At 46.9% G+C, this 17,302-nt stretch overlaps 1 protein-coding gene across 1 annotated transcript in view; it reads left to right on the top strand.

Annotated features, from left to right (window-relative positions):
* The window catches only part of trabd2a (TraB domain containing 2A), a 58,432-nt gene extending 52,395 nt beyond the window's left edge, over nt 1-6,037 (top strand). The window contains exons 5-6 of the mRNA XM_079607598.1: nt 553-738; nt 5,320-6,037. Of these exons, the coding sequence (XP_079463724.1) occupies nt 553-738; nt 5,320-5,503 (370 nt within the window). The 3' untranslated portion in view covers nt 5,504-6,037. The remainder of the gene's footprint in view (nt 1-552; nt 739-5,319) is intronic.
* The last annotated feature ends 11,265 nt before the right edge of the window (nt 6,038-17,302 follow it).

Genomic DNA, 17,302 nt, shown 5'->3' with positions numbered 1-17,302 from the left:
CACACACTCACTCACACACTCACTCACTCACTCACTCACACACTCACACACTCACTCACTCATTCACACACTCACTCACACACTCACACACTCACTCACTCACTCACTGACTCACACACTCACTCACTCACTCACTCACTCACACACTCACACACTCACACACACACTCACTCACACACTCACTCACACACTCACTCACTCACTCACTCACTCACACACACACTCACTCACACACTCACTCACTCACTCACACACTCACACACTCACTCACTCACTCACTCACACACTCACACACTCACACACACACTCACACACTCACACACACACTCACTCACACACTCACTCACTCACTCACTCACTCACTCACTCACTCACTCACTCACTCACTCACTCACACACTCACTCACACACTCACTCACTCACTCACACAATACAGACTCTCTCATTCATTAACAATGGGTCATTTCTGACCGCGAGGAGCACAAGTGTGACTGTTGTGTGTGTGTGTGTGTGTGTGTGTGTGTGTGTGTGTGTGTGTGTGTGTGTGTGCAGGAGGTCCAGCTGGAGGGCAGGAGAGGTGGAGCTGGAGCCGTTCCTGCACGAGAGTCTTCAGGAGGACGAGGAGCTGCTGGAGCTGATGGAGAAGGCGGAGCACAAGCTGAAGAAGAAGCGCAGGAACAAGCAGAAGAAGCAGAGCCGGCGGCAGTTCAACGACCTCTGGGTGCGCATGGAGGACAGGTGAGACACACACACACACACACACACACTAGTAAAGGTAGCCGGGTATGTTGCTCACCAACACACCACGCCCAGTGCTGGAGAATGAAGGTTCTTGCACACGGAGTCCAAAATTTTTCGTCCAATTCTCGCACACTGCCTCATAAAAAAATTCAGATCGGGTTCGTTTTTCTGCATTTTTTTGCGTATCAGGCATTTTGACCATTCAGAGCCACCGAATGACGAATACAGAAAAACCATAGACTGTAAAAGAAAAGATGGACGACGCCCCTTCACTCTCTTCCATTGGTGAAAAGTGAAGCCGCCAAAGTCCTAATATGATGCTGGCATCTTGCGCAGATTTGGGACCTGCTTCTGCGCAGTTGTGACGCGGGACCAGCCACCGGGGGGGCGATCGAGACTCTGGGTTTATGATCTATACTGGGACCAGCCACCGGGGGGGCGATCGAGACTCTGTATTTATGATCTATACTGGGACCAGCCACCGGGGGGGCGATCGAGACTCTGGGTTTATGATCTATACTGGGAGCAGCCACCGGGGGGGGCGATCGAGACTCTGTGTTTATGATCTATACTGGGACCAGCCACCGGGGGGGCGATCGAGACTCCGGGTTTATGATCTATACTGGGACCAGCCACCGGGGGGGCGATCGAGACTCTGTGTTTATGATCTATACTGGGACCAGCCACCGGGGGGCGATCGAGACTCCGGGTTTATGATCTATACTGGGACCAGCCACCGGGGGGGCGATCGAGACTCTGGGTTTATTAGCTATACTGGGACCAGCCACCGGGGGGCGATCGAGACTCCGGGTTTATGATCTATACTGGGACCAGCCACCGGGGGGCGATCGAGACTCTGTGTTTATGATCTATACTGGGACCAGCCACCGGGGGGGCGATCGAGACTCTGTGTTTATGATCTATACTGGGACCAGCCACCGGGGGGCGATCGAGACTCTGTGTTTATGATCTATACTGGGACCAGCCACCGGGGGGCGATCGAGACTCTGTGTTTATGATCTATACTGGGACCAGCCACCGGGGGGCGATCGAGACTCTGTGTTTATGATCTATACTGGGACCAGCCACCGGGGGGGGGCGATCGAGACTCTGGGTTTATGATCTATACTGGGACCAGCCACCGGGGGGCGATCGAGACTCTGTGTTTATGATCTATACTGGGACCAGCCACCGGGGGGGGGGCGATCGAGACTCTGGGTTTATGATCTATACTGGGACCAGCCACCGGGGGGCGATCGAGACTCTGGGTTTATGATCTATACTGGGACCAGCCACCGGGGGGCGATCGAGACTCTGGGTTTATGAGCTATACTGGGACCAGCCACCGGGGGGCGATCGAGACTCTGGGTTTATGATCTATACTGGGACCAGCCACCGGGGGGCGATCGAGACTCCGGGTTTATGATCTATACTGGGACCAGCCACCGGGGGGCGATCGAGACTCCGGGTTTATGATCTATACTGGGACCAGCCATCCTGTTTTTGTTTTGTTTTTTCAAATAAATATTTTTTAAATATTTTTTATTTTAAAGATTTAGTAAAAAAAAATATTTATTTTGTTTGATTAGTTTTTGTTGCTTTTTGGAACATGAGACCTTCCTGCTCGTTCTCCATATTCCCTCGGCTCTACGCACCTGAAGCTAAAGACTTTTTTTTTTTTTGTCAATATATAGCGCAATAATTTTTTCTAGTTTTTGTTGTTTTTCGAAGCACGAGTATATAGTTTTTAGTTTTATTAAGTTTAGGTTATTTTAGTACTTAAGTTGAATTAAGTTAAACAAGACTTAATTCAATTATATTTTTATATTTTATTTTCATGTTTATTTCATGTAATGAACAAAGTTATATTTAGTTTGAACTACTTCCGCTTTATCTACTAGCTGACATCACAGTAACATGTGTATTTGATGTCAGTGATGGAGTGTTTTGCTCCAGTTGTTCAGCGATATTAACCCTGTTCCCTGAAGAACACCTCGAGCTGTGTTTGACTTACTCCAGTATTTCGTGGATCAGTGTCACATTTCTGCAGCTTCTAACAGACTCTTTACATCAGATGACATGTTCCCTGCCGAGCCTGAACCGTGTTCTGGAAATCTGCCTGAATGTATGTCTACAGTCGCCGCGTAATCCTGAGTTACACAAATATTGCTTTAATAAACAGTTTATGAAAGCGTAGCGAGCGGCGGTTCAGGCCCAGGAACAGAAGGTCCTGCATACAGACTTCATTTATTCTGACCCGTGGAGGGGAACAGGGCCGCTGGCACACACACACACACACACACACACACACAGGCGTGCGCGCGCACACACACACACGCGCGCACACAGCGAGAGCTTCGTTCAGAGATGTTCGAGTGTTGACACAGATGGAGGACGTGAATGAAACTTTATTTATGTTTCCCGTCCGTCTCATGAGTTCTGACAGTTTAAACCTCCATTTATTTTCCCTCCCTCGCGGAGAAGACGGGCGTTTAGTGCGGATTCATATTTCATAAGCGCGCAGATTTCGTCCGGTCACGTGACCGTCGCGGTGTTTGAGCGAAACCACATGTGACTCTGAACACACACACACACACACAACCATCTGATGTTCTGTCATGTTTCTGTCTTAGTTTTCGTCCACAACCGATTCTTCCACATTGACCTGTTCAGAGTGAGATATTTGCCAAATGTCATAAAATAGATTAATGAATTAGATGATGATGATGATGATGATGATGAAGATGAAGGCACATTCCTCAGAGTTCCTGTCTCGTTGTCCAGCACAAATATCTCAACACTCTTACATCAAGACACATTTACTGGAGAAGCAGACTTTTTTTTATGAAAAATGTATCATAATTGTGAGTTTATGATTAAAACAAGAACAAATATCTATGGAAGTTTGTTTCTGCCACAGAATAAGACATTTTAAAAGATAATTGCGAGTTTATCACTCAACTGCCACTTGCATGTTATAAAGTCAGAATTGCGAGATATAAACATACAATTCATATAAACATATAAAGATATAAACATATTTCTCGCAATTACAAGTTTATATCTCGCAATTGTGAGAAAAAAAGTCTGAATTGTGAGAAAAAGCCGCAAATACCTTTTTTATTTTTATTCTTTGGTGCAAACAAGCTTCTGTCAATGGAGACAGACAAATAATCTCGTTTTCAATTTGAATTAAGTAGATTTGTTCTCGTTTTAAGCAGAAACTCACTTCATTTTGATACGTTTCTCACACATTTCTGACAGTTCTATCTTTAGATAGTTGTACTGGAAAACAAGATACTGAGGAATAGAATACTTTTTGCAGTGTATTTTGGACATTTGTCAGTCATTTTTCTGCAGTTCATTCTATCATAATACTGATATCTCTCTCTCTCTCACTCTCACTCTACCTTACTCTCGCTCGCTCTCTCTCTCTCTCTCTCTCTCTCACTCTCTCTCACTCTCTCCCTCACTCCTCGCTCTCTCACTCTACATCACTCTCTTACTCAACCTCTCTCACTCTCGCTCACTCTCTACCTCTACCTCTCTCTCACTCCTCGCTCTCACTCACTCTCTCTCACTCTCTCTCTCACTCTCTCTCACTCTCTCTCTCTCTCACTCTCTCTCACTCTCTCCCTCACTCCTCGCTCTCTCACTCTACATCACTCTCTTACTCAACCTCTCTCACTCTCGCTCACTCTCTACCTCTACCTCTCTCTCACTCCTCGCTCTCACTCACTCTCTCTCACTCTCTCTCACTCTCGCTCACTCTCTACCTCTACCTCTCTCTCACTCCTCGCTCTCACTCTCTCTCTCTCACTCTCTCTCACTCTCTCCCTCACTCCTCGCTCTCTCACTCTACATCACTCTCTTACTCAACCTCTCTCACTCTCGCTCTCTCTCTCTCCCTCTACATCACTCTCTTACTCAACCTCTCTCACTCTTGCTCACTCTCTACCTCTACCTCTCTCTCACTCCTCGCTCTCACTCTCTACCTCTACCTCACTCTCTCTCACTCTCTACCTCACTCTCTACCTCTACCTCACTCTCTCTCACTCTACCTCACTCTCTCTCACTCTCTACCTCACTCTCTCTCACTCTCTACCTCACTCTCTCTCACTCTCTACCTCTACCTCACTCTCTCTCACTCTCTCCCTCCCTCACTCCTCGCTCTGTCACTCTACATCACTCTCTTACTCAACCTCTCTCACTCTCGCTCACTCACTCTCTCTCTACCTAACTCTCTCACACTCTACCTCTCACTCTACCTATCACTCTCTCTCACACACTCACTCACTCTCACTCACTCTCTCTATCTCACTCTCTCTCTCACTCTACCTCTCACTCTCTCACTCTACCTCACTCTCTCTCTCTACCTCTCTCTCACTCCTCGCTCTCACTCACTCTCTCTCTCACTCTCTCACTCTACCTATCACTCTCTCACTCTCTCACTCTCCCTCTCAACCTCTCACTCTCTCTCACACACTCTACCTCTCACTCTACCTCTCACTCTCTCTCACACACTCTACCTCACTCTCACTCTACCTCACTCTCTCTTTCTCTCTCACTCTCTCGCAGTGTGACGGCCGAAGCTCCGCCTCCTCTCGTCCGCATCATCAACGGTTACATCACTGTGCAGACACACCCACAGGAGCACGGCAGAGCCAATTACGACAGGACGTTCTCAGGCTCCTCCTCCTCGTGGACAAGACCCACCCTCACGGCTCTGAGCGTTCAGATTATCATACGCCTGTTTTTATAATATCTGGAGTCACACAGATATCTCGTTCCTTCTGGACAAATGCAGGAAACTGAACACTTCGATTGTTTCTTCTTTTCCAGGAGAATCATTTCCATGTAAATATCAGATGTATCATAAATGTAATTTAGAGTTTTTAATAAAGCGTTTTCTGTTTGTTTACTTTTTTATACATATATATGTAATAGAGTTGTCAGCATATTTTTGTGAGTAAATCAGCAACTAACAAGCTTACCGGCCGTAATCATGAACTGCTGCACTTCTGTAAAGTGTTGGAGAAATCTTAGCAATCACAAATATATGAGCAGATTTAAGTACATGTTGTGCATAAGTGAGTTTCATGAATGAGTTCTGTTGTGTATCTGTCTTTTCTATCCGTCAACTTCAAGTATTGATGATTGTTAAAATTTTTGTATGACATAGAAATTATTCATTTAATTTATGGAATAGAAAGTTTTAGTCGCTCTAAATGTGTTTGTTTTGACACATCATATTCCTGATATCCGGTGTATGTGACCAATAAAGTATTTATCTAGTATTTATCATCTAAAGCATGTCAAAGACAAACATAATACAGTAGATGAATATCTGAATAATCATTTACTGTAGGAGTGTGTGTGTGTGTGTGTGTTCACATCAAGAACAATAACAATATTAACGTTCACATACTCGATATTACCAGCGCTGCAGTTTTATCACCCGTCACTTTAAATATTTGAGCTCTTTAGAGCAGGACGGATTCTGATTGGCCGTCAGTGTTTAACATTCATCAGCTGGAAAAAAAAACATTCTTAAAGGGATTCCAGCGATATCGTTCCTTGGTGCCGTTATCGTTATAGTTGAGATGTGCAATTCTTTTATATTTAGAATGATTTTTAGAACAATATATTTACTGTTATCATTATATTTATCGTTCTTGGTGTGAACGGGCCATAAATCTTTAGGTTTTGATTAGAAATAAATCTGACTTTGGAGACATCCTCGATTAGAAAAAAAAGTGAATAATGTTTTTATTATTATTATTATGAATAATTCTAAAATGCCATAATGCGTTGCTCATAATTTAAACATGTATGCTGATTGAAAGCTTCATATTTATTTTCTTGGTAGGTATAAATCTAAAGATAATAAACACTCCATATAGACAACAGATTTACACCACTGCACCCCACTCTTTACACCACTGCACCCCACTCTTTACACCACTGCACCCCACTCTTTACACCACTGCACCCCACTCTTTACACCACTGCACCCCACTCTTTACACCACTGCACCCCACTCTTTACTCCACTGCACCCCACTCTTTACACCACTGCATCCCACTCTTTACACCACTGCACCCCACTCTTTACACCACTGCACCCCACTCTTTACACCACTGCACCCCACTCTTTACACCACTGCACCCCACTCTTTACACCACTGCACCCCACTCTTTACACCACTGCACCCCACTCTTTACACCACTGCATCTCACTCTTTACACCACTGCATCCCACTCTTTACACCACTGCACCCCACTCTTTACACCACTGCATCTCACTCTTTACACCACTGCACCCCACTCTTTACACCACTGCACCCCACTCTTTACATCACTGCATCTCACTCTTTACACCACTGCACCCCACTCTTTACACCACTGCACCTCACTCTTTACACCACTGCACCTCACTCTTTACACCACTGCACCTCACTCTTTACACCACTGCACCCCACTCTTTACACCACTGCATCCCACTCTTTACACCACTGCACCCCACTCTTTACACCACTGCATCTCACTCTTTACACCACTGCATCTCACTCTTTACACCACTGCACCCCACTCTATACACCACTGCACCCCACTCTTTATACCACTGCACCTCACTCTTTACACCACTGCATCCCACTCTTTACACCACTGCACCCCACTCTTTACACCACTGCACCCCACTCTTTACACCACTGCACCCCACTCTTTACACCACTGCACCTCACTCTTTACACCACTGCATCCCACTCTTTACACCACTGCACCCCACTCTTTACACCACTGCACCCCACTCTTTACACCACTGCATCCCACTCTTTACACCACTGCATCCCACTCTTTACACCACTGCACCCCACTCTTTACACCACTGCATCCCACTCTTTACACCACTGCACCCCACGCTTTACACCACTGCATCTCACTCTTTACACCACTGCATCCCACTCTTTACACCACTGCATCCCACTCTTTACACCACTGCATCCCACTCTTTACTCCACTGCATCCCACTCTTTACACCCCTGCACCCCACTCTTTACACCACTGCACCCCACTCTTTACACCACTGCACCCCACTCTTTACACCACTGCATCCCACTCTTTACTCTACTGCATCCCACTCTTTACACCACTGCATCCCACTCTTTACACCACTGCACCCCACTCTTTACACCACTGCATCCCACTCTTTACACCACTGCATCTCACTCTTTACACCACTGCATCCCACTCTTTACACCACTGCACCCCACTCTTTACACCATTGCACCCCACTCTTTACACCACTGCATCCCACTCTTTACACCACTGCATCTCACTCTTTACACCACTGCATCCCACTCTTTACACCACTGCATCTCACTCTTTACACCACTGCATCCCACTCTTTACACCACTGCACCCCAGTCTTTACACCACTGCACCTCACTCTTTACACCACTGCATCCCACTCTTTACACCACTGCACCCCACTCTTTACACCACTGCACCCCACTCTTTACACCACTGCACCCCACGCTTTACACCACTGCACCCCACGCTTTACACCACTGCATCTCACTCTTTAAACCACTGCATCCCACTCTTTACACCACTGCACCCCACTCTTTACACCACTGCACCCCACGCTTTACACCACTGCATCTCACTCTTTACACCACTGCATCCCACTCTTTACACCACTGCACCCCACGCTTTACACCACTGCATCTCACTCTTTACACCACTGCATCCCACTCTTTACACCACTGCATCTCACTCTTTACACCACTGCATCCCACGCTTTACACCACTGCATCCCACTCTTTACACCACTGCATCACACTCTTTACACCACTGCATCTCACTCTTTACACCACTGCATCCCACGCTTTACACCACTGCACCCCACTCTTTACACCACTGCATCTCACTCTTTACACCACTGCATCTCACTCTTTACACCACTGCATCCCACTCTTTACACCACTGCATCTCACTCTTTACACCACTGCATCTCACTCTTTACACCACTGCATCTCACTCTTTACACCACTGCATCCCACTCTTTACACCACTGCATCTCACTCTTTACACCACTGCATCTCACTCTTTACACCACTGCATCCCACGCTTTACACCACTGCACCCCACTCTTTACACCACTGCATCTCACTCTTTACACCACTGCATCTCACTCTTTACACCACTGCATCCCACTCTTTACACCACTGCATCTCACTCTTTACACCACTGCATCTCACTCTTTACACCACTGCATCCCACTCTTTACACCACTGCATCCCACTCTTTACACCACTGCATCTCACTCTTTACACCACTGCATCCCACTCTTTACACCACTGCACCCCAGTCTTTACACCACTGCATCCCACTCTTTACACCACTGCATCCCACTCTTTACACCACTGCACCCCACGCTTTACACCACTGCATCTCACTCTTTACACCACTGCATCTCACTCTTTACACCACTGCACACCACTCTTTACACCACTGCACCCCAGTCTTTACACCACTGCATCCCACTCTTTACACCACTGCACCCCACTCTTTACACCACTGCACCCCACTCTTTACACCACTGCACCTCACTCTTTACACCACTGCACCTCACTCTTTACACCACTGCACCCCACTCTTTACACCACTGCATCCCACTCTTTACACCACTGCACCCCACTCTTTACACCACTGCATCTCACTCTTTACACCACTGCATCTCACTCTTTACACCACTGCACCCCACTCTTTACACCACTGCACCCCACTCTTTATACCACTGCACCTCACTCTTTACACCACTGCATCCCACTCTTTACACCACTGCACCCCACTCTTTACACCACTGCACCCCACTCTTCACACCACTGCACCCCACTCTTTACACCACTGCACCTCACTCTTTACACCACTGCATCCCACTCTTTACACCACTGCACCCCACTCTTTACACCACTGCACCCCACTCTTTACACCACTGCATCCCACTCTTTACACCACTGCATCCCACTCTTTACACCACTGCACCCCACTCTTTACACCACTGCATCCCACTCTTTACACCACTGCACCCCACGCTTTACACCACTGCATCTCACTCTTTACACCACTGCATCCCACTCTTTACACCACTGCATCCCACTCTTTACACCACTGCATCCCACTCTTTACTCCACTGCATCCCACTCTTTACACCCCTGCACCCCACTCTTTACACCACTGCACCCCACTCTTTACACCACTGCACCCCACTCTTTACACCACTGCATCCCACTCTTTACTCTACTGCATCCCACTCTTTACACCACTGCATCCCACTCTTTACACCACTGCACCCCACTCTTTACACCACTGCATCCCACTCTTTACACCACTGCATCTCACTCTTTACACCACTGCATCCCACTCTTTACACCACTGCACCCCACTCTTTACACCATTGCACCCCACTCTTTACACCACTGCATCCCACTCTTTACACCACTGCATCTCACTCTTTACACCACTGCATCCCACTCTTTACACCACTGCATCTCACTCTTTACACCACTGCATCCCACTCTTTACACCACTGCACCCCAGTCTTTACACCACTGCACCTCACCCTTTACACCACTGCATCCCACTCTTTACACCACTGCACCCCACTCTTTACACCACTGCACCCCACTCTTTACACCACTGCACCCCACGCTTTACACCACTGCACCCCACGCTTTACACCACTGCATCTCACTCTTTAAACCACTGCATCCCACTCTTTACACCACTGCACCCCACTCTTTACACCACTGCACCCCACGCTTTACACCACTGCATCTCACTCTTTACACCACTGCATCCCACTCTTTACACCACTGCACCCCACGCTTTACACCACTGCATCTCACTCTTTACACCACTGCATCCCACTCTTTACACCACTGCATCTCACTCTTTACACCACTGCATCCCACGCTTTACACCACTGCATCCCACTCTTTACACCACTGCATCACACTCTTTACACCACTGCATCTCACTCTTTACACCACTGCATCCCACGCTTTACACCACTGCACCCCACTCTTTACACCACTGCATCTCACTCTTTACACCACTGCATCTCACTCTTTACACCACTGCATCCCACTCTTTACACCACTGCATCTCACTCTTTACACCACTGCATCTCACTCTTTACACCACTGCATCTCACTCTTTACACCACTGCATCCCACTCTTTACACCACTGCATCTCACTCTTTACACCACTGCATCTCACTCTTTACACCACTGCATCCCACGCTTTACACCACTGCACCCCACTCTTTACACCACTGCATCTCACTCTTTACACCACTGCATCTCACTCTTTACACCACTGCATCCCACTCTTTACACCACTGCATCTCACTCTTTACACCACTGCATCTCACTCTTTACACCACTGCATCCCACTCTTTACACCACTGCATCCCACTCTTTACACCACTGCATCTCACTCTTTACACCACTGCATCCCACTCTTTACACCACTGCACCCCAGTCTTTACACCACTGCACCCCAGTCTTTACACCACTGCATCCCACTCTTTACACCACTGCATCCCACTCTTTACACCACTGCACCCCACGCTTTACACCACTGCATCTCACTCTTTACACCACTGCATCTCACTCTTTACACCACTGCACACCACTCTTTACACCACTGCACCCCAGTCTTTACACCACTGCATCCCACTCTTTACACCACTGCACCCCACTCTTTACACCACTGCATCCCACTCTTTACACCACTGCATCCCACTCTTTACACCACTGCACCCCAGTCTTTACACCACTGCATCCCACTCTTTACACCACTGCACCCCACTCTTTACACCACTGCATCTCACTCTTTACACCACTGCATCCCACTCTTTACACCACTGCACCCCACGCTTTACACCACTGCACCCCACGCTTTACACCACTGCACCCCACTCTTTACACCACTGCATCTCACTCTTTACACCACTGCATCCCACGCTTTACACCACTGCATCCCACTCTTTACACCACTGCATCCCACTCTTTACACCACTGCATCTCACTCTTTACACCACTGCACCCCACACTTTACACCACTGCACCCCACTCTTTACACCACTGCACCCCACTCTTTACACCACTGCATCTCACTCTTTACACCACTGCATCTCACTCTTTACACCACTGCATCCCACTCTTTACACCACTGCATCTCACTCTTTACACCACTGCATCTCACTCTTTACACCACTGCATCCCACTCTTTACACCACTGCACCCCAGTCTTTACACCACTGCACCCCACTCTTTACACCACTGCACCCCACTCTTTACACCACTGCACCCCACACTTTACACCACTGCACCCTACTTTTTGTACATACTACACTGAGAATACAACGCTGCAAACGCCACATTCACAGCAACACGATTAACTCGACAGACGCTGCTGATGCATTTATTGCGTGTATGTTCTCAGCTCGCTGAAGTCACGGCACGTTACACGGGTGTTTATTTGTCCAGCGTAATCCCAGAATTCATCAGCTGTCCTGTGCGTCACATCAAACATAAATCTTCATTACACACTTCAAATAAATACAGAATCATGAGTTTAGTTTCTGTTTTCACATGAATGTGTTACAAAAGCTCCAGATCGCAGTGTTGATGTGCCGTTATTCCGGAACGATCAGTGTAAGGCCTCACGAACGACTGTTGAACGACAGATCACACACGAGCGGCTCTGAAACACACCTCTCCAGCTCTACTGAGAAAACACTGAAGGTTTCAGAGCGGCTCTGGTGAATCCCGGAGGTCCAGGAGCTCAAAGACACGGATGCCAGAGAGAACTCGAGTTCACTGAATGAAAGACAGTCCTGGAACGACAAACTACGCTCGCTTTGTGTGTGCGTTAAACATATGGACTTTATAGTAGGACTGCTCGAACAAAAACGTTGTACTGTGCCAATCTTGTTTAAAGGACCCTTGACCTTGGCATATTAGACACAACATTATTGGCATAATAGACAATAATTTGGAGGATGTGTTAAAGTTCACGAAAGGGCTTGATAGCTGGACTAATGAAATGCAAATTTTAACTATCAATTTTAACTGTATCAATGACTATTTGGTCCTTTGAACTTCACATATTGGACAGTAAACACTAATCCACCTGTTTGGACCTTACTCGTATACACAGAGAGAAAATAAAGATATCATATTTCACATGATTTTCACTTCATAAATGCAGCGCTGAATTCTGGAAACTGAGCTGCAAAATAAAATAAAAGTAATTTTATTTCTATTAAAAATTTAATACATTTAAAAAAATTAAATCCTTTTTAAGTAAAATACAGTCAGATTTGTCAAGACATTAAATGTAAAATATATATATAAAATGTAAAATTATATTTTATATATTTATGAAAGAAAGATTGCAAATTAATGGAATGAGAACTTCTTTATCTTTTGTGAGAATCATTTGACTATTGTGACACATCAGACAGAACGCAGCTTTGACTGATCATCTGTGTGTTCAAACACACGTGTGTGAACAGAAACACGTCTGTCGCTGCAGGTGCACGAGATGAAAGCTGAAATATTAATATTAATGCTCACATCATTCAGCTCAGCGCTTCAGTTCATCATTATTCTAGACAGTAGAGGCAGGGTTTGTTCTCTTCACATTCTGACAGCAATACACACACACACACACACACCTGTTAATAAGGTAATACGGTAATTATTTTTGACTATTGACAGAATTCTAATCAATTGGATTTATGAAACTTTAACAATAAAAGTGCCATATGAAATTAGTTTTTTTTTTACCGCTGTGCTGTTTAAATTTTTCTGGATTCTGTGTTTTACAATTTAAGACAGAAATAGTGGTAAAATTACTTTTAAAATGTAATCAAATTAAATTGAAAATAAAACACTGAAAGGAATTGTACTAAAGTGCTGCAACACAGAGGTTTAAATTAAAACATGGATGAAAGTCTTTATGATATTGTGTAATATTCCTTAAACGTTTTAATAAACTGTATCATTATTGTTGAAGTACATCTTCCGTACAGTGTGTGTTATGTTTCTGGCATAATGTCTCTTGTGTATGATGATAGTTTTCTCCAATGCTGAAGTGACAGTACACGTTCATGACTCTGGAGGCCGTGATGTGATTCAGGATTCAGTGAAACGTGTAAATCTGATAAAAGCACTTGGTTAACGATCACTAGTGCGCTCACACATGCATGCGCTGGAGACATGGACTGGAAACTCCTCCTGTGATTTGATCAAAGCTGTGGATCTCAGACTTCAGAGAGAGTGCCAGCACTGCTCAGGAGGAGCGCTGATCATCCCACAGTGATCCCGGTTAACCCTTCGCTCCTGAAGAAGAGGAGCAGCCGTGAAGCTCAGCGGGACGGAGAACATGCACTGACCCGCAGAGGAACATTAACACACTCCCGCAGAGACGTGAAGAGACGCCGGACTCTCAGTGGCAGCTCTTGATCTGGAGCCGCAGGAATGTGACGCTCGTCATTAAAGGCTTCGGCTCTTCAGAACCAGGAGCTTCACGCAGTTCCTGAAATATAACAGCAGCGCATGCTTGTAAAACATCTGTGAAATATTGCTCACACGGACAAATGAAGTGTTGTGCATGAACACACGTCCAAGCCGACCACATTAAAGAAAACGTCCAGTAATCCTCAGTCAGTCGAGCCGGAGGATCATGTGACCGCATCACTTGGATCATGTGACCGCATCACTCGGATCATGTGACCGCATCACTCGGATCATGCGACCGCATCACTCGGATCATGCGACCTCATCACTCGGATCATGTGACCTCATCACTCGGATCATGTGAACTCAACACACAGATCATGTGACCGCATCACTCGGATCATGTGACCGCATCACTCGGAGCATGTGACCTCATCACTCGGATCATGCGACCGCATCACTCGGATCATGTGACCGCATCACTCGGATCATGTGACCGCATCACTCGGATCATGTGAACTCAATACATGGATCATGTGAACTCAATACTCGGATCATGTGACCTCATCACTCGGATCATGTGACCTCATCACTCGGATCATGTGACCGCATCACTCGGATCATGTGACCGCATCACTCGGATCATGTGACCGCATCACTCGGATCATGTGACCTCATCACTCGGATCATGTGACCGCATCACTCGGATCATGTGAACTCAACACACGGATCATGTGACCGCATCACTCGGATCATGTGACCTCATCACTCGGATCATGTGAACTCAACACACGGATCATGTGACCGCATCACTCGGATCATGTGACCGCATCACTCGGATCATGTGAACTCAACACACGGATCATGTGACCGCATCACTCGGATCATGTGACCTCATCACTCGGATCATGTGACCTCATCACTCGGATCATGTGACCTCATCACTCGGATCATGTGACCTCATCACTCGGATCATGTGAACTCAACACACGGATCATGTGACCGCATCACTCGGATCATGTGACCTCATCACTCGGATCATGTGACCGCATCACTCGGATCATGTGACCTCATCACTCGGATCATGTGACCTCATCACTCGGATCATGTGACCTCATCACTCGGATCATGTGACCTCATCACTCGGATCATGTGACCTCATCACTCGGATCATGTGACCTCATCACTCGGATCATGTGACCGCATCACTCGGATCATGTGACCGCATCACTCGGATCATGTGACCGCATCACTCGGATCATGTGACCTCATCACTCGGATCATGTGACCGCATCACTCGGATCATGTGACCTCATCACTCGGATCATGTGACCTCATCACTCGGATCATGTGACCGCATCACTCGGATCATGTGACCGCATCACTCGGATCATGTGACCTCATCACTCGGATCATGTGAACTCAATACACGGATCATGTGACCTCATCACTCGGATCATGTGACCGCATCACTCGGATCATGTGACCTCATCACTCGGATCATGTGACCTCATCACTCGGATCATGTGACCGCATCACTCGGATCATGTGACCTCATCACTCGGATCATGTGACCTCATCACTCGGATCATGTGACCGCATCACTCGGATCATGTGACCGCATCACTCGGATCATGTGACCTCATCACTCGGATCATGTGAACTCAATACATGGATCATGTGACCTCATCACTCGGATCATGTGAACTCAATACATGGATCATGTGAACTCAATACACGGATCATGTGACCGCATAACTCGGATCATGTGACCGCATCACTCGGATCATGTGACCTCATCACTCGGATCATGTGACCTCATCACTCGGATCATGTGACCTCATCACTCGGATCATGTGACCTCATCACTCGGATCATGTGACCGCATCACTCGGATCATGTGAACTCAATACATGGATCATGTGAACTCAATACACGGATCATGTGACCGCATCACTCGGATCATGTGACCGCATCACTCGGATCATGTGACCTCATCACTCGGATCATGTGACCTCATCACTCGGATCATGTGACCTCATCACTCGGATCATGTGGCCTCATCACTCGGATCATGTGACCGCATCACTCGGATCATGTGAACTCAACACACAGATCATGTGACCGCATCACTCGGATCATGTGAACTCAATACACGGATCATGTGACCGCATCACTCGGATCATGTGACCGCATCACTCGGATCATGTGACCTCATCACTCGGATCATGTGACCTCATCACTCGGATCATGTGGCCTCATCACTCGGATCATGTGACCGCATCACTCGGATCATGTGAACTCAACACACAGATCATGTGACCGCATCACTCGGATCATGTGACCGCATCACTCGGATCATGTGACCGCAACACACGGATCATGTGACCGCATCACTCGGATCATGTGAACTCAACACACGGATCATGTTTGTAATTGATTGTGTCTCTTCTGATTGGCTGTTTCTAATTAAAGAGTGAGCGGGACGAAAGCAAGACTGGTCGTCAATAAGAGCTTTGCGTTGTCCGCGGCTACAGGTCGCTTTCATAAATGCAGACACTGTGAGGCCAGTTTTCCTGAGGCTCGGCTGATCAGAATAATTACTCCACCGCGCTTTGAATGACGGCACTAATTTGTTTGGAGTGTTTCTGAAATGACATCAGCGGAGTGTCGGATTAGAGCGAGGAAAGCTAAACGCCTGTGGGCCGCGCGCGTGTCTGGCTAGCCTGGGAAACGCTGCGCTAATGTTTATGTTCTGGCTGCAGGGGAACAGACTCAGAGCTGGAGGGTTCCAGGTCGTAACTCTATTCTGACTTTCTTCGTTGTAACGAACATTCGGTCAGTGCTCACGGCCGATTGGTCAAAGGTCAAGCCGCTTTCACATGCATGAACATTGCTGACACTCCTCGTGTGTTTCCTCAGAAGACGAGAGTAGGCGATGACAGAACCATGGTTCTAGCTGATCGATCCCTGTTTAAGAGTCTGGAATCTCCCGGAACTTGTAAACTCATGGGGATATGAGT

The sequence above is a fragment of the Phoxinus phoxinus genome (genome assembly GCF_949152265.1).
Source record: "Phoxinus phoxinus genome assembly, chromosome: 3".
NCBI classification, from domain to species: Eukaryota; Metazoa; Chordata; class Actinopteri; order Cypriniformes; family Leuciscidae; genus Phoxinus; species Phoxinus phoxinus.
The sequence above is the reverse complement of the archived record's forward strand: the minus strand, read 5'-3'. Positions and strand labels throughout refer to the sequence as shown.